The 17535-nt window shown below is 63.6% G+C and overlaps 4 protein-coding genes across 7 annotated transcripts in view; 3 read left to right on the forward strand and 1 right to left on the reverse strand.

The window, feature by feature from the left end:
* NOTCH2 (notch receptor 2) overlaps positions 1 to 3814 on the forward strand; it is an 85574-nt gene extending 81760 nt beyond the window's left edge. The window contains exon 33 of the mRNA XM_048080238.2: positions 82 to 3814. Within this exon, the coding sequence (XP_047936195.2) occupies positions 82 to 1425 (1344 nt within the window). The 3' untranslated portion in view covers positions 1426 to 3814. The remainder of the gene's footprint in view (positions 1 to 81) is intronic.
* Positions 3815 to 5769: 1955 nt separating this feature from the next.
* REG4 (regenerating family member 4) lies at positions 5770 to 7704 on the forward strand. 4 transcript variants are annotated; one of them, XM_048080241.2, is made up of 6 exons: positions 5770 to 5917; positions 6635 to 6723; positions 6838 to 6935; positions 7027 to 7164; positions 7237 to 7342; positions 7535 to 7704. In XM_048080241.2, exons 2-6 carry the CDS (start codon positions 6660 to 6662, stop codon positions 7606 to 7608), a joined length of 480 nt encoding a protein of 159 aa, XP_047936198.1. In that variant the 5' UTR covers positions 5770 to 5917; positions 6635 to 6659; the 3' UTR covers positions 7609 to 7704. The 4 variants fall into 4 exon arrangements, with proteins under 4 accessions (XP_047936198.1, XP_013045555.1, XP_047936199.1 ...); XM_013190101.3 differs by having other exon boundaries at positions 5773 to 5917; positions 6835 to 6935; XM_048080242.2 differs by having other exon boundaries at positions 5781 to 5917; positions 6626 to 6723.
* An 891-nt stretch (positions 7705 to 8595) lies between these two features.
* HMGCS2 (3-hydroxy-3-methylglutaryl-CoA synthase 2) lies at positions 8596 to 11885 on the forward strand. The gene is made up of 9 exons (XM_048080239.2): positions 8596 to 8743; positions 8872 to 9323; positions 9609 to 9734; positions 9947 to 10111; positions 10186 to 10354; positions 10467 to 10637; positions 11162 to 11268; positions 11381 to 11506; positions 11581 to 11885. Exons 1-9 carry the CDS (start codon positions 8640 to 8642, stop codon positions 11685 to 11687), a joined length of 1527 nt encoding a protein of 508 aa, XP_047936196.2. The 5' UTR covers positions 8596 to 8639; the 3' UTR covers positions 11688 to 11885.
* Positions 11886 to 12449: 564 nt separating this feature from the next.
* Positions 12450 to 16000, reverse strand: PHGDH (phosphoglycerate dehydrogenase). Its single transcript, XM_067001356.1, has 12 exons — positions 15725 to 16000; positions 15188 to 15339; positions 14995 to 15060; positions 14862 to 14916; positions 14688 to 14786; positions 14482 to 14614; positions 14243 to 14391; positions 13972 to 14124; positions 13704 to 13836; positions 13387 to 13514; positions 13002 to 13230; positions 12450 to 12706 (listed from the first exon to the last, which is right to left on the reverse strand). Exons 1-12 carry the CDS (start codon positions 15860 to 15862, stop codon positions 12552 to 12554), a joined length of 1590 nt encoding a protein of 529 aa, XP_066857457.1. The 5' UTR covers positions 15863 to 16000; the 3' UTR covers positions 12450 to 12551.
* Between the last annotated feature and the right edge of the window lie 1535 nt (positions 16001 to 17535).

Below are 17535 nucleotides of genomic sequence, written 5' to 3' on the forward strand. Positions count from 1 at the left end.
TTGTGATACCCGTAAGAGCACTAGGTGTATGTTGGTCCCTACTGTAATGAAGCTGCTAAAATACTTGCTCTGTGTTTTCAGGAGGAGACACCTCTCTTCCTTGCTGCTCGGGAAGGCAGTTTCGAAGCAGCAAAGATCTTGCTGGACCATTTTGCCAATCGAGACATCACGGACCACATGGATCGTCTGCCCCGGGACGTGGCCCAGGACCGGATGCACCACGACATAGTGCAGCTTCTCAACGAGTACAATGTAGCGCACAGCCCCACCGGGCACCCCGGTGCCATGCTGAACTCTGCCCTCTCCCCGGTCATTTGTGGCCCAAATAGATCCTTTCTCAATCTGAAGCACGCTTCCTTAAGCAAGAAGTCGCGAAAACCGAATGCCAAAGGCATCATGCCCACAAACCTCACCAAAGATGCCAAGAGGAGAAGGAAGAAGTCCCTCAGCGAGAGCAAAGGGCAGTTCTCAGAGAGCTCAGTAACCCTGTCACCAGTCGACTCCCTCGAATCGCCCCATGCTTTTGCATCCGAACCAACATCGTCTCCTGTGATGCCGTCGCCAGGGGTGTTACACTCGTCGCCCAGCTCCCTGCTGACCGCTCCGTCGGTGCAGGCTGCGCACTCGATGTCCTTCTCCAACCTCCACGAGATGCAGCCCTTAGGACGTGGATCCGGCACGGTGCTCCCGTCTGTCAGCCAGCTGCTCTCGCAGCACAGAACGACCCCTCCGAACAGCGGGCTCGGCAGGCTGCGGCCAGCCAACGTTTCCACCGAGTGGATGAATCGCATGGAGATGAACGAGTCTCAGTACAACGAGATGTTCGGCATGGTGCCGCAGGTGATGCATTCGCACCCCAGCGTTTCTCAGCAGAGCGGCTTGGTCCAAGCAGATACGAAGCACATGGGAGTGTCCAGGGAGTCTCTGCCCCCTATCATGACTTTCCAGTTGGTTCCCAAGGGTGGTATAAACCAGCAAGCACTGCCACAGCAGGCCCAGTCAAACTGCGCTCAGAACATGGCTGGCCCTCTCAGCTCCATGTACCAGATCCCGGATTTAGCTCAGCTGCCCAGCGCCTCCTTCTCCATGGCTGCCATCCCTCAGCAGGACGGGCAGGTGGCTCAGACAATCCTCCCAGCCTACCACCAGTTCCAGAGCTCGATGGGGAAGTACCCCACGCCTCCGTCACAGCACAGCTGCTACTCCTCGGCCACAGAACGGACTCCTAGCCACAACCGGCACTTACAAGGGGAGCACCCATACCTGACTCCGTCGCCCGAATCTCCAGACCAGTGGTCAAGTTCCTCCCCACACTCAGCCTCTGACTGGTCTGATGTGGCAACCAGTCCAGGTAACAACCAGCGCGGGCCGGCGGCCGCCCACATGTCGGAGCAGCAGCGGAACAACATGCAGGTGTACGCCTGAAGGCTGCCCAAGGTGAAGCCTGACTAAAGCGGACTCCAGAACTCATGAAGGTCTTCCAGGATGGAAATGAAGAACCATTTTAGTATCCAAGAGTCTTAATGAGCCCAGGATGTTCTTTCGTTGGAGGGACTGTGGTTGCTGTAAGCTTTTATGCTTTCCTAAACAGAGAACTGTAGAAGCTGGTGGTGGAGAAGACCAGCTGGGTCACTTCTAACCAACTCCCATCCACCTTCGGGTGTGATTGCTGTCTGCACTGGATTCTCCAGTCTGCTTTTAAATGCGTTCCACCACTTATCTGGAGAGACAGATCTTCAGCTTAATGCATCTCATGGTCGTTTCTCCAGAAATTTAGCCAAAACCAGCTTTGTATCCTTATTTTGTTACTCCTTTTGTTACCTACATAACCGCTCTCTCTGAAGCACCTTCTACTAGTTCTCCACGAGTTCAAGTTGCCTTGTTTTGACTCAGCTCAGAGCTGCACCCACATTCCTAGACCCCTCCTTCCCACGGCTCTCCTTGCTCAGCAAGCAAGCCAGACTTCCCAAAACACCTGCAGGTCAAGTGACTAGAGTCACCGGTTTCTGTCACGCAGCTTCACCCTTTCCTCTTTGAGAGCCTTTTCTTATACAAACCTACTAATACCCCTTACCATTCTCACTGCCTGCCCTCAAGGTATTCTGAGATTATATATACATATAGTCTTCTTTTAAGCCTTTTTATTTTATTTTTTTTAAATTTTCCTCCTGAAAATGCTGGTCTGACCTGTCTTCCCCCCGCAGTGGCCTGTAGGCACATCTCTCCTGAGCTGTATGTCTTCCTCGAGACACGCCTGACCTTTCTGACACTACCCTCCCTGTGCTCCCGTCATGGCAGGCGTGTCTGTGACAGCCTTCACGTGCTCCCGTATCAGAAGAGATGCCCTGGAAGTCATACAGGCCTGCTGATAAACTCCTGGGGATTAACATGAGTGTTTCAAAACCTAATAACGCAAGCTCCTGGCATTCTTGCACGGCACTCCCCTCCCCTCCATCCGAGGGCTGCTGTGTGTCCTGTCCCACAGGTATCGTATGCTGCCTTGCTGTGCTGTTATCGAGAAGTGTCAAGGATGTCGTTACATGTTTGCAGTGTGTGTCCTTCTGTGTTGGGAACGGTCTCCAGCCCTTCCAAAGCGTCCCTTTCGCTCCAGCCCTGGGGCAGTGCTGCCTCGTCCTCCCCTTCCCAAAAGGAAGCTGCAGCACTGAGTCCTGAGCAGGCTTCCAGCAGCGCAGCTGAAACCAGGAGCTGGGCCGAGCGGCTGACCAAATAGCTCAGAAACCATCTATTGCAGTTTGGTTCACAGGTTTGGGGCTGTCCTCTGCTCTCAGCTCCAGCCTGTATTGCAGTTTCCTGACTGAGGTACTATGCCTACACAGCACAGCAGTGGCATTGGTACTGAGCTCCCCTGACGGTTTTGCAGTTGGGGAGAGGAGCTGTCCCTGACCCTAGCTGGACAGCCGCTGTTTCTCCCTTTTCCACAAGAGTAACACTTCCCTGAAGGGCTCTACACCAGTCAGAAGTAGAAGTGTACGTTTCTAGGGGTGGCTCGCTTCTACCTCTTCGGGGGAACCCTGCAGACACACGTTCCAAAGAGATCTGGAGCTGTCGGCTGTCGCCAAAGGACAGAGGCGGCAGCTCCCCTCTGAGCAGCGGTTATTTAGCATCCTACCGTGTACAGTATTTTTCTCCGATGTTTCTTTCCATTCTAATCGAGAGTAAAGCTTTTCTCTTATTCTTTTGATTCAACTCAATGGTACATGAAGGCAGGGCCTCAGGAGGAGCTGGTTCCAGGGGCCGTGTTTTTGGGCTGAAGAATTTGTTCTGAAGTTACTGCTTTTTCTGACGCACACAGCATTCCCCGTCACACTCGCCGCAGTGTGTACTGTGAAGTTTAGCTGCAACTGACTCAGATTTCCAGGCAGGAGCCTGCGAGCTCCTGGAGGTCTGTCGAGGTACATGTTTCACTGCAAATAATGAAGTGTTGCTACATCAATGCTAAAGAAACAAAGGGCTTTTCCTCGTTAGCCCCAAATAACCAAGTGCCTTTTTATATATGTGGCTACCATTTACAAGATGAGTGCTTTCTGTGGAACGAAGCCAGTTTCGTGCCTGGTGTGTTAATATGATGGCCCTCTGCCTTTCTTTTTTTAACTACTTGTAAAGATAATATCTCCTTAAGGTGGTATTTTATCTCATAAGTTGTAGAATAACCATTCACACAGCAGCATTTTCCTATATTAATAATGGAAAATATTTGCTTATTTTTACATTTTTTATAAAAGTCTTTTATGAAAATAGTTGCTGCAAAATGTATAAGCAATTTTTATTCCCAGAATAAAGAGTATGTGCCCGGTGTCTGTGTGCTGCTGTTTTCATTTGCCTTCCCAGCTATCATGGCACAGCCACTGCATTGTAAAGATGGGGTTATAAACGGTTCTCCAGCGTGTGGCAGCTGTTCGGGCCCCTGAGAAGGGGAGGACTCATCAGGACCTTTGCAGTCCAGGTCAGGAGAGAGCTTTTGGAGCTCGAGAGTGCTCTTTACCGCGGCTCAGCAGCACAGAAACCTCACCATTAGCTCCATCCAAGGAGCTGTGCCTGCAAAAAGCCATGCTCAAGCTTAGGAGGATTTGGGGGGGTCCAGCTGCATGCTGGAATGGATGGGGAGGAACGGGGACATGACCTTTTTGTGAGATGCTTTGAATAAAAGCTCTCGCTTGCCTGGGAGCTGGAGCAGGGCTGGGGCTTTTGTGGTGATTCTCCAGCCATGGAAGCTGGGAAGCACGGCTCTTTCACGCTGTGTTCTCAGACCTGGAAGGTTTCAGACTTGAACAATTAGAGAACAAATTGACAATGGCTTCGTTCCTGTGTTTTGAGCAGGGAGCTGCCCCTGAAGCCTCAGGCTGAGCAAATGCTCACCTGGCAGGTTTTCAGCTCTCACTGTGGACACTGGCGGAGCTGGTAGCAGAGTTACAATGCCTAGGAGGGATAATAAAGCTGCTGGGGGGACGTTTTCAGAGTTTAATATTCAAACAGCGTAGCTCCCTCATCTTCCAGTAGAGCCAGCTCGACGAGTAGGAGTCTCCAGGAGGCTTTCATCCACCTCCCACAAGGTTCCCCGTCCGTGCCAAAGTTGAGGCAGCTCCACCGAGAATAGCAGCGCCTCTCAGGCACGGCTGCAGTGCATTCGGGGCTGCTCAGGCTGCGACCTGCATCTCCTCGGGCTGGCTGCGTGCGTCTGCCCCTGATGATGAGTGGCTTGTGAGGACCTGTCCTGTTGCATCCAAACAAGCCTCATTGAACCAGCCAGGCGGGGAACTGAGGCATCTTTTATTTCACTGAGGAGTAATGAAGTAGCCTCAGGCTCCTTTGGGGGATATTTCCATGCTTTTTCATAAAGCGAGGGTGAAGCCTCGTCTTCAGGGGAGGGGTTGCTGTGTTTGAAGAGTGTCCCCATTAGCTGGAGTGGCTGGGCTTATCTGCAAGGTCATCCATTTCTCCTTGGAGAAGCGATAGCAGGCAGCTTGCCTCATCTGGAACCTCCCTTTGCTCCCAGCACGGAGAGGCTGCATCGCAGCTGCGTGGGCGAGGGAGATGGGTCTGATCCTCACGGGGCGAGGGCCAGGCCTGCCAGCGCACGCTGGGCTTGGAGGAGCTGCTCCCTGTGGCTGCAGCAGACCTCGCCATGTATTTTGGGAAGCAGGAGCTGTGAGAGAGCCCTGAGGGGCGAGCACGTGGCTGCGGCCTCGTGGCACGGAGCAGCAGCCCTGTTGAGGCCCAGCGGGGCGGAGGCCGGGGCTGGAGGAGCTGTCTCTTCTTCTTCTTGGAGGGCCACGGGGCCCTGCGTCACTGCTGGGCGTGGGGGCCGGCCGTCCCCACCGCTATCTGATGGCCCCTGGCCACAGGCTGTCCCCGCGTCCTGCATCCTGGTGGCAAGGCCGCCAGGCAGTTCAAACAAAGGCGGTGCGTGGCTGACGCACTGCGGAGCCGGGCAGGGCGCAGGCCCCGCGGGCCCCGACCCCGTGCCCGTGGGTTGTAGCCGGGGCCTGGACACGGCGATGCTCATGCCACAGCGGCATGGCCTCCCCTGGGGCGTCTCGTCTCTGCCCCCCCCCCCCGTTCTGCTCTGGGTGGGTCCCCGGCAGGTGTGAGGCTGGAATTTGTGGAAAGACATCTCTGTTTGCGTGGGTAATTCGTGCTAATTGCAGGGGGTTTATTGACCAACTAGGAGAGGTTCTTCCTGTCTTTGAAGAAACGCTCAATGCAAACAGCCGAGAGCTTGGCGGGCTTCCAGCGGAGGTGGAGGGTGTAAAGCAGTGAGCAGTAAGGTTTTTATGATGGCCATCACCTCAGCTTGGCAAATAGTGACTCTGATGAGCACGGGGCTATAAAGGGCAGCTCCTCTCTTGTCCCAGAGACTCACAAGAGGCCGTTATTCCTTCTGATCTCCGTTTGGCAGGTGAGGACAGGGACCCCTAGCCTGCACCTGCTGCTGCCTGCTCTCCCCACCGCAGCCCCGGGGGGCCCAGGGGTGGTGGGAGCCCTGGGGGAGGCGAGCGCTGCCCTTGCTGGATGGGGCAGGCTGCAGCGATGCAGTTTTTGGCCCCGTGTCGACTTTTGTCGCTGCTTCTTTGAGGGGAAGATGAGCTGGGTCTGCAAATAATCCCCGGCGTCGGGGATTAGGGCAGATAAAGGGGGAACCGCGCTGATGTGGCATGTGATTTGCCTCCATAGCCTGGGTCTGGCGGGGATACGAGCTGGGGGGAGAAAACAAAGTCACGCATGGAGTCCCTGCAGCCCCACCAGCCCCTGCTCTGTCCTCGCTGTCGCTGCTGCTGCCCTGGGCCAGCACAAGGCACAGGGTCCTTGGTCCATGCTGGTGTCCACGCTCTCCCTGTGGTCCCCACAGAGCAGTGCGGCTCCCCCAGGTGTCCCCCACCAACGCCAGCACCGATGGGGCTGGGACCCCCCTGGCGATGCCCTCTGGGGACCCTGAACCGTGCCGGGGGCTGCGGCAGTGACTGTGCCGGGGAGGGGATGGGGGGCACGGCCCTGGGGTGCCATCTCCTCCTGCAAGGGGCCGGGCTCAGGCCGTAGCAGGGCGGGTTGGCACCCCCGTGTGAAGGCAGCAGCCTCTGTCCCTGAGGGACTTGGTGACCCCCCCGAGCTCTTGCAGGGGACACTTCCCAGAAGCGAGGAGGATGGTGGCAGTGGCCAGGCGTGCCCTCCTGCTGCTGGGCTGCACGGCGATCCTGCAGGTCACCGGTGAGTCCTGGGGGCCACAGAGGGCCCTATACCATGCGAGCTGGGGAGACACTTCTGGCTCGGGGTGGGGGGCACAGGGCTGAATCTCCATCCCTGCGTGTCTCCCTTCAGCAGGCACCAGGTTCCTGCTCAACTGCCCCAAGGGCTGGTCCTACTACAAGTCCAGCTGCTTCAGGTATTTCCGCCAGCTCCGCACCTGGGACGAGGCAGAGGTAAGCCCACCGGGGTGCGCGGCCGGGTGCCCCCCCCGCAGCAGGGTTGCGGGGTGCCGGTGCCCCCGCATTGCCCCGTGTCCCCCCGCAGGCACAGTGCCAGAGCAGCCACTCTGGAGCCCACCTGGTGTGGGTGGAGGAGCCCAAGGAGGCGGCCACCCTGCGCAAGGTCATCTCCTACTACCAGCGCTCGCAGCCCGTCTGGTTGGGCCTCTACCACCAGCAGCAGGTGAGGGGGCGGTGGGTGCCCGCGGGGCTGGGGGTGGCGGGGCCGTGCCTCTGACCCTGCTGTCATGTGCAGAGCAAAAGCTGGCGGTGGACCAACGGGGTCGAGTACGATGACTCCAGCAAGCTTCCCGGGAACGGTGCCCAAGGCGGGGACTGCGCCCTGCTGACCCAAACCAGCGGTGAGTGCCTGCAGCCCGTGTCCCCGTGCTCGCTCTCAGCTGGTACCCCCTTCTCTGGGACCCTGTGAGCGTTTGGCGTCCCAGCCTGGGCTCGGTCCCAGCCTGGGGTCGGTCCCACCGGGCAGGGGGAGCTGAGAGCCGCTGCCTCTCTCCTCCACCACCCACTGACCCTGCCGCTTGTTTCTCCTGCAGGCTTTTCCGTGTGGTCCAGTGCTGACTGCAAGCGGCGGCACCACTTCATCTGCAAGTTCACTCCCTCGCAGTGAGCGCCGACCCCGCGCTGGCTGCACTCCTCCCATCCTACCTCTGTTCTTATCTCCCCATCTCTTAAAAATAAACCTATAAAAAGAGAAGCATGCAAATTCAGTGTGTTTTTTTGCAAAGACCTGGGCTGCTCTGCCCACGGGCGTTGGGGCGAGGCAGGGGTAGGGGCAGGGTGCCGCCACAGCTCCCCAGGCTTCCCAGCTGCTGGTGCTGGTGGAGTTGTGTGGGGAGAGACATGTTTGGGGTGAGTCCCCAGGAGCCATGGGACCAGGGAGGCGTGGAGGAACACAGGGTGCATGCATAAAGTGTCCCTGGGCGGGGACAGGGGTTGTCCTGGGTGTGCAGGCACAGGGGACAGGGCCCCCCTGGGTGCAAACGGTTCCCGTGCACACGCGGGTCCAAGGGGCCATGTTGACAGTAGCACCAGGACCAAAGGTCCCCTCTTGTGCCACCGCAGTGCTGCTCCAAGCATCACGTGCCTGTTTGCTCTGCTGTTTTGGACACGGCTCTGCCCCAACCTACCTCATCTTTTTGCCCCGGAGCAGCCACACGTGACAAAGGCGGCCGCGTCCCAGGTGGCGTGGGTGGCACCAGGCACCCACCACCCTCCTCTCCCCTCCCGGGGGCAGCAGGGGAGGTCACACAGCACCACGCACGCTGCCTGATGGCCACAGATGGCAAGCTACCGGTGCCACTGCCACCACTGCCCTGCGCGCACAGCGCCGAGCGGGTCACTCACAGGCACTGAGCCCGTCCCGCTGCTCTGCCCGGCTCCAGCCAAGAATATCCCAAAGCTTTGGGACACAAAACAGAGACATCTTGCAAGTCCCCCCCTCCAAAGCCAGCGCTCGCTCTGCTGTCCCTGTCGTGTTGGCTGGTGCTCGGTGACCTTTGAGCACCGGGGCCCGGCATGCTGATAAGAGCCGGGGGGGGCACGCTGCCCGCCCACGGTGGGACCAGGCAGTTTATAAAAGTGCTGTGTCAAGCCCGTCCTGCCGTCTGTCCCTCCGTTCGTCTGGCGGCCGGGGCAAAGATGCTGCGCTTGGTCGGCCGCGCTGCGCGCTGCTGGGGGGCGAGGCGGGGGCCGGCGCGGGCGCCCCGGGTGTCCCAGTGCCCCGCAGCCACGCAGCCGGCACGGTGAGCGCCTGCATGGAGCGGGCAGGGTGGGCACGAAGCCCAAAGGCGGGGGGGTGTCACACCCAAGGGTGTTGGCGTGTCGCAGAGGGGACCGCCACGGGACCGTCGCCGCTCCCTCTGCCCCACAGCCTCTCCAGCACTGCCGCGGCAGCGGCCGGCACGGGTACCTGGCCCAAGGACGTGGGCATCCTGGCGCTGGAGGTGTACTTCCCCGCACAGTACGTGGAGCAGGCAGAGCTGGAGCGCTACGACGGCGTGGAGGCCGGCAAGTACACGCGGGGGCTGGGCCAGCAGCAGATGGGCTTCTGTGCCGCGCACGAGGACATCAACTCCCTGTGCCTGACGGTGGTGCAGCGGCTGGTGGAGCGCGGCCGCCTCTCCTGGGACGCCATCGGCCGCCTCGAGGTGGGCACCGAGACTGTCATCGACAAGTCCAAGGCCGTCAAGACCGTCCTCATGGAGCTCTTCCGCGACTCAGGCAACAGCGATGTGGAGGGCATCGACACCACCAACGCCTGCTACGGCGGCACGGCCTCGCTCTTCAACGCCGCCGCCTGGGTCGAGTCCAGCGCCTGGGACGGTGGGCATGGACAGAGGCTGAACGTGGGGCTGGGGGGCAGCTGGGCACGGGGAGGGCACCGTGGGGTGGGGGAAGGAGGCAGGAGGTGGCCTGAAAGCCAGGGATGCTCCAGCGAGCCCTGAAGGCGGCTGCTGCCCCTCCAGCCTGTCCATCACCTTCCTTTCTCCGCCACATTGGCCTTGGCACACCATGGTGCAGGTATCAGGGTGTTGGGCTGGCGCCAGGACCACGGGATGGAGGCTCCTGCATGCTGATGTCCCCACCGGCCCCTCTGTCCTCCCCCAGGCCGCTACGCCGTGGTGGTGTGCGGGGACATTGCCGTCTACGCCACGGGGAACGCGCGGCCCACGGGAGGTGCCGGCGCCATCGCCATGCTGGTGGGACCCAACGCCCCCCTGGTGCTGGAGAGAGGTCGGTGCTGCTGCTGAGACCCCCGGGGAGGGGGGGTGCCAGTGCTAGTGGCTGCCCGGTGCTGGGCGCCCCAGGGTCCTGGCTGGCTCCCTCACTGTAGGCACCCGGGGAGGCTGGTGGATGCTGTGGCCATCGCTATGATGGGGTCAACGTGATGGGCAGCACCCAAGGGTGCTGGGACCCCGACACCCGGCTCTCTCCTGTGCCGCCAGGCCTGCGGGGAACCCACATGGAGCACGCCTACGACTTCTACAAGCCTGACCTGGCCTCCGAGTACCCGGTGGTGGACGGGCCCCTGTCCATCCAGTGCTACCTGCGGGCGCTGGACCGCTGCTACGCCGTGTACCGCAGGAAGGCGGAGAGCCAGTGGCAGCAGGGTGAGCGGTGCCGCCGGGGCGCCCGCACGGCCCCACAGCCCGCTGGCGGCTCACGGCCCCGCTTTGCCTTCCAGCCGGCATCCACCGGCCCTTCACCCTCGATGACTTCAAGTTCATCATCTTCCACACGCCCTTCTGCAAGCTGGTGCAGAAGTCGGTGGGGCGGCTGCTGCTCAACGACTTCCTGGCTGCCCCCAACCCCGACACGGCCAGCGGTCTCTACAAGGGGCTGCAGCCTTTTCGGTGGGTGCACCGGGTCCTTGCCGTGTCCCCTGTCTCTCCTGGTGTGGTGGGGACACCCCAAACGCTCCTGGGGCTGCCTGCATGGGGTTCGAGCTGGCTTCTCCCCTGGCAGCGGCGTGAAGCTGGAGGACACCTACACCAGCAAGGAGGTGGAGAAGGCATTCCAGGCGGCCAGCCAGGAGATCTTCAACCAGAAGACCAAGCCCTCGCTGCTCCTCTCCTCCCGCAACGGCAACATGTACACACCGTCCATGTACGGCTGCCTGGCCTCCCTCCTGGCACAGTGAGTCCCCAGGGCTGGTGGCGGGGGGAGGCCAATTTGGGGACAGCCCACACAGAGACCCCAAAATTTCCTTGCATGCAACCCCACATGGGCACGGGCTTGCCTCCCGCCCTGTGCTGTCCCTGAGCCAGCGTTTCCATGCCACTTTGCTGGAGAGCATAAAGCCCTTCTGTCAGTGCCGCGGGGATGAAAACCCCCTTTTAGTGCCCAAAGAGCGGCCGTGCCCTGTCACCACCCGGGAAGGAGCCGTGGGAACAGCCGGGCACGAGGGCGGTGCGAACGCCCCGGGATGTGGTAGGGGACAGCAAACCTGCCCTATGCCCTGGCGTGGCAAATCTGTCTGTGTTTGCTGCGCCCCGCTGCAGGCACGGCCTCCCTTGTCTCCACCTGCCTTTGGCACCACAGCTCCGGTTGCAATTTAATCCAGCCCAGCGTGCCAGGGTGCTTCTGGCTGAGGACGCGGCCCTTCACGCCACCCTTCTGGCCCCAAATCCCCCCTAACTCCTCGCTCCCCATCACCGCAGGTGCTCGGCTCAGGACCTGGCGGGCTCCAGGATCGGCGCCTTCTCCTACGGCTCGGGGCTGGCCGCCAGCATGTTCTCCCTCCGCGTCTCGCAGGACGCCGCCCCGGGTGAGCCCCGTGCCGCGGGGACGCAGCTGGGTGCCGGGAGGGGAGGGCGGTGTGGGGCTGCGGCCAGGGGTGCCAGCGGTGCCGTCTCACCCTAACCCTAACCCGCCGCCAGGCTCGCCCCTGGACAAGCTGCTCTCCAGCCTGGCCGACCTGCCCACCCGCCTGGACGCCCGCAAGCGCGTGGCCCCGCAGGACTTCGCCGAGATCATGAAGCGCCGGGAGGAGACCCACCACCTGGGTGAGCGGGGCCGCGGGGGGACGTACCCTTTGGGGTCCTGTAGCCCCGCTGAGCCTCGTGCCCTGTCCCCGCAGCCAACCACACTCCCCACGGCTCCCACACGGACCTCTTCCCCGGCACCTGGTACCTGGAGCGGGTGGACGACAAGTACCGGCGGCAGTACGCCAGGAAGCCCCTCTAGGGCACGGCGCGGTGAGGGGGGACGCTGCCCTCCCTGCCTGTCCCCCGCCCCGGGGCTGGCTTCAGCGGGACCCTGCGCCTTGCAGGGCGGGGAAGAAGCAAGCACCCACTCGGGACCCCGAGATGGTGGGGAGGGGGGTGTTTTCAGCCCAAACGCAGGTGGCACAGGGAATAAAGCGTGGATGCGAGGGGAATGGTCCAGCTCTGGCTCCCGGTCGTGAACAGCCACCACTACCCAGCCCTTTGCATTCCCCTCCTACCCCATAAAGGGCCCCCAGACCCGTCCTGAAGCACGGCGGTGTGGGATGGGATTTATTCCTGGGCACCACAGCAATTTATCCCTGGGCACGCCACGTGCCCAAGGCGCACGGCACCTCCCGGCCCCGTACCTCTTGGATACATGTGTGCCCGGTGCCTTGGGTCCAACGGGGGTGGCAAAATGCCATTTTCCCAGCTCCTGACAATGTCACCGTCCCCAGGGGAAAACCCGGGGGACAATTCCTAGTGGAGAAGAGTGGGGAGGCGACGCAGGGGCTCACAGGAGTGCTCAGCGCTTCTTGGAGCGCTGCCTGGTCCCTGGGGACCGTGGCCAGACAGGACCTTGGTGCGGCAACGGTGCCTGCAGAGACCTTTGCACCCTCGAGCAAACAGTGCTGGGGGGTGATGGGGACAGAGCCTCGAGGGGCAGAGGCTGCAGGGAAGGGATTAGGGTCAGGTACAAGGGACGCCATGGGGCAGAGCTGCATGGACGAGGCACGGCACGCTCTCTCCTGGATGTTTTTATTATTTAGCACAGTGCTCGCCCAGGTGCTGGGGGGGTCCGGGTGCTGTAGACGTGAGCAGAGCCTGTGCTGGTGGTGCAGGGCTACAGGTGGAGCTGGAAGACCTCCGTGACACGTGGCTTCAGCTCGGTGAGGTCGGGCAGCGGGGCCGAGAGCCCCGCCACGCTCCACTGCTCCCCCGCCACCGCGCCGGAGCTGTGGTAGGACTGGAGCTGGATGCCTGCTTTCCCCAGCAGCCCTGGGCAGGAGGAGAAGGGTCAGGGTCTGCAGCCCGCCCTGCTGCACCAGGACCCCACATGGCGGTGTGGGACCACGAGCAGCAGGGCTCTGCCCACCCCAAAACCCCTCAAAGGTCCATGATGTTATCCATTCCTCCAGCCCTTCACACCAGGTGCCCCAACCCCATACCCAAGCCACCCCATCCCCATCTCTCCTTGCAGCACCCCCTTGGCATCTTCCCCCTTTTGACTCCGGGCTGGTTTTTGGGACCCCCTTGGGCTGTTCCCTCACTCAGGGCGACACGAGGAGCTCACCAGCGAGCGTGGGCAGCGTGCTGGGCTCGGAGGCTTTGGCTCTGTAGATGAGGACGTGGCCGGCCAGCGGGGCCGGCTGCTTGAAGGTGGCCCCGCCGAGCTCCCGCAGCACCGGGGTGCTGCCCTGCAGCGTCCCTGCCACGCGGAGCGGGGTGCCCTGCAGGGACACCTGCAGCAAGCCGGCACTGCCGTGGGGCTCGGGGGCCACGTCGTTGTGGGTGGCTGTGACCTGCCGGGGAGAGAGGCGGCCGCTCAGCACCCACGTCCTGTATGGGGTGTCCCCTGGGGCCACGGCAGCCCTGCGGGGTCATGCTGCTCGGCAAGGAGGGACGGATGGGGTTTGGGGGCACCAGGCTGACATGCGGAGCTCCAGGTGTGCACGCACCTTCAGGCCGGCCTCCTGGGCCAGCAGCAGGGCGTTCACCAGGGTCACCTCCTTCTGCCTGCCTCCAGCCAACATGCCCGAGACCACGGCGGGCGCCAGGTAGCTCTCGGCATCCTTCAGGGTGGTCCCTGGGGCCAGCAGCAGGAGGTGCGGTCAGCCCGTGCCCATCCCTATCCCCACCGTCCCCTCCGTGCGCCCGTCCACCCCTCACCTCTCCCCTTCTCCCATCCCTCACCCCACCACCCAGCCACCTCCTGGCCCTCTTTCCACCTCCGGCGTGTCCCCTCGGCACACGGGACGCATCCTGCCCGCCTCACCTAGGGTGCAGAGCTGCACGCTGCCCTGCGCTTGCTTGGCCGTGGTGCGCAGCACCGTGCCCAGGGCCTTGGCCAGGGCGATCCAGGGCTTGGTCTGGGGTGCGAAGGCTTTGCTCAGAGCCTGCCCATTCACCTGCGAGGAGGAGGGGCAGGACGGGAGACGGAAACCCATGAGTGAGCTCAAAGGGTCCCACCTGCGTTTTGCCAAGGGGGACACTGAGGCACGGAGCGTCCCCCCTTCTCTCTCCGGTGCAGCGGGGGGACTCACCAAGCCGGCCAGCCCCTTCCCGGTGGCCATGTCCACCATCTGCATGGCGATCTCCTTCCCGCAGCGGCTCTGCGCCTCCCGCGTGCTGGCACCCAGGTGCGGGCAGCAGATGACGTTGGGGTGGTTCACCAGCTCCCGCTCCTTCGGGGGCTCCTGCCGACACAGCCCCGGCCCGGCCTCAGCCCCGCACGCTTTTTGGGGGTCCTGGGGTTGGGTTGGGGGGTGCTGGCGGGCCTGGTTCGGGCAGGGTTATGGTGGGGACCCCGCTCACCTGCGTGAAGACGTCGAGGGCGGCCCCGCCGCACTGCCCCGACTGCAGCGCCCGCAGCAGCGCGCCCTCATCCACGATGCCCCCGCGGGCGCAGTTCACCACCTGCACGCCGCGGCGGCACTTGGCGAAGGTGCTGTCGTTCAGCAGCCCTGCGGGGCAACGCCGTCAGGAGTGGGGATACTGGGGGGGGGCTGCCCCGGACACCCCGCACCCTGCCGCAGGCCACCCGAGTCCCCTACCTGTGGTGGAGGGCAGCAGCGGCGTGTGCACCGTGATGAAGTCGCAGCGGGGCCAGATCTGCTCCAGCGGCAGCTGCTCCACGCCGAAAGCGGCCGAGGTCTCGGGGGTGATGATGGGGTCGTAGCCGATGGTCTGGGGCAGATTGGGGGGGCTTGCCGCTGCAGCCGGCGCCACCCCCAGCACTCCCCCTTGACCTGTTACTTACCTTCATGCCGAAAGCCTGCATCCGCGTGGCCACCTCCCTGCCGATGCGGCCCAGCCCCAGCACGCCCAGCGTCTTCCCGTTCAGCTCCATGCCCATGTACTGGGGGGTGAGCGGAGGGGTGAGTGATTGCGGCCCCCCTCTGGGCACCCACCCCGCTCCATGCCCGCCTCCTACCTTCTTTCGGTCCCATTTGCCTTCCTTCATGGAGGCTGCCGCCTGCGGGATCTGCCTGCAAGGGGGGGCTGCGGTCAGAGCGGGGCTGGGGGCTGCAGGACGGACGTGTCCCCCCCCGCTGCCCCACGCTCACCTGGCCAAGCACAGGATCATCCCGCACGTCAGCTCGGCGGCGCTGAGGCTGTTCCCGGCGGGCGTGCTGGGGACGGAGAGCGGTGTCACGAGCGTGGCCTCACCTCGGGGGTCACCCCACGGGGATGCAGACCCCCCGCCTGCACCCCAAAGCCCCCCCAGCTCTGTGCCACCGCTCGGGGCTCCGCTCTTACTTCATCACCAGCACGCCCTTCCTGGTGGCCGCCTCCACGTCCACGTTGTCAACGCCGGTGCCCGCTCTGCCCACCACCTGCAGCCTCTCGGCCGCCTCCAGGACGTCGGCGGTGACTTTGGTGGCCGAGCGGACGATGAGCCCATCGCAGTCCTGGCAGGGGGACGGATCCCATGTGTCGGGACGGGGTACGGGGACGGCCGGCGGTCCCCGGGGGCCTGTCACCCGTGGGGGTGGCGGGGTGGGAATTGCCACTGCCGGGGGCGCAGGGCTGGGATCGGCAGCGTGAAACCAGCCGGGGCTCTTGCATCAGACGGGAGGAGGCGGGGACAGGACCCGCTTGGAGAGGGGGCCCTCGACCTCCCACTGCCCCACGGCGTCCCCACGACGTCCCCGTGATGTCCCGCTGGGGCACAGGGCCGCGGGGCCTCCGCAGTGCCCGCCTGGCACCCTGCTGTCAGCCTCCCTGCCCCGCCAACCCGGGGGTGACGGCCGGTGCCCTGAGCCCCACGCCGTGCCCAGACCCCCGCCCGCTCACCGCGATCTCCACCAGCAGCTCCTCCTTGCTCAGGCCGGGTTTCTCCAGCACCTGGATGCCACCGGCCTGCAGGATGTCCCTGCAGCAGGGGTCCAGGCTGTCGCTGATCAGCACCTTCTGCAGCTTGGCGAAGGCCATCGCGGTGCCGCGGGGCCGTCGGGACGCGGGGCTGTGGGGCTGCGGGGCAGCTGGGGGTCCGTGCCCGCTGTCCGTCCGCACGGCTCCCGACGAAGAGGCTGCTGCGGGCTGCCCACCGCGCTAAATGCGCTGCGAGCGGGGCATGTTTTTCGGGCTGCGCTGGTGTCTCATTGGATCCCATTTCCATAATCCCACCTCTTTCCCACCTCTTTTCCCTCCTCTCCCACCCCAGTCACCGCTGGGTGGCTGCGAGCCCGGGGTCTTGGCCCCCTCCCAGAGCCCCCCACCCTGTGGCAGGAGGGATGATGGAGAGGGGAGCTCGGGCTGGGGCTGTGCTGGGGGCCGCCCAAGCCCCGAGCACCCCCATGGATCCTGTACCCCCTCGTACCCCCACTGTGCCTCAGTTTCCCTGCTATGGACAGCCAGGAGGGGGGCTGTGGGGTGGCAAATGGCTAAACCCCAGAGCTGCAGGTGCTGCTGGCAGCCCTGTCCCCAGCCCTACAGGGCATGGTGCCCCCAGCCCCCCAGCAATGCGGTGTCCCCAGGCCCCACAGGAGGGGACAGCTGACAGATGAGGCAGCGCCGTGGCCCCTGCCTGCCCCGGTATTGCGCCCACCGTTGAGCAATGCCCCGATAAGGGGCCGGGGGCACGGGGCCAGCCCCAGCTGCCAGCTCCCAATTACGTGGGGTGCCCGGGAGCCGCCCAGCAAACGCCCTCCGTGGGCAGGAGCCACATGGCTGCAGCCGGTGACCCTGTGGTGAGAGCACCAGCCCTAGGGGGACAGTGTGGGGACCCGGCACGGGGATGGAGAGGGATGGAGGGGGTCCCCTTTGTCCTGGGGACAAAACCTCGCAGTGCAGCCAGCTCCGAGCTCGCTCGCTGCAGGCTGTGCACGCCCCGGCACCGCGCACACGCCGGCACTACGCACACCCCACCGCAGCCACGGCCAGGGAACAACCGTGACGCCACAGGGAGGAAAGTCCAGGGCGGCTGGCACAGGGCGAGGGACGGGGTCAAGGGCTGGGGCTGGAGAAGATCCGCAGCGGGGTCCGCACGGCCCCTTGGAGGGGCAGCAACCCATGGACAGGGCACGGCAGCCTCGTGCGTGGCGTGGGCTGGGGGAGCCGAGGGCAGGAGGCGCGGTGGCGGGGACACGGCCCCCCGGGATTGCAGGGGGGGCCTTGGCACAGCCCTGGCTGCCGTTAACCATTAAGACCTTGCTCAAGGCCCCCGCCAGGCACCGCGATGGCACCTCCCTGGTGTCACCGTCCGGTGGCTCCTGGCGCCCACGTCCATACATCTCCTTGGGGACAAATGGGGGACGCCCCCCACAGCGGGTGGGGGGTTCTTCGCCGTGCCCAGCACCCTAAAAACCCCATCCCATGCCTGTGCCCATGGCCAGCTCCTGCGGAGACCACGCGTGGCCAAGCCACCGCTGTGGCGGCGTTTTCCCGGTTGCTTGGTGCCCTCTCCTGGGGAGCAGAGCCCGAGAGGCACGGCCCTGAGGCTCGCTGGCACCCCGGCACCCCTCGCAGGGACACCGGGGATGCAGGCTGGGTGGCGGTGCCAGCTGGCGTGTCCCCACGGAGGGACATGGATCCTGCCCCTGTGTCCCACGCACTGGCGGGCGCCCCCAGGCTGGCCGGGCCAGCGGGTGACGCTGGGTGACACC

The sequence above is a fragment of the Anser cygnoides genome, chromosome 8 (genome assembly GCF_040182565.1).
Source record: "Anser cygnoides isolate HZ-2024a breed goose chromosome 8, Taihu_goose_T2T_genome, whole genome shotgun sequence".
Taxonomy (NCBI): domain Eukaryota; kingdom Metazoa; phylum Chordata; class Aves; order Anseriformes; family Anatidae; genus Anser; species Anser cygnoides.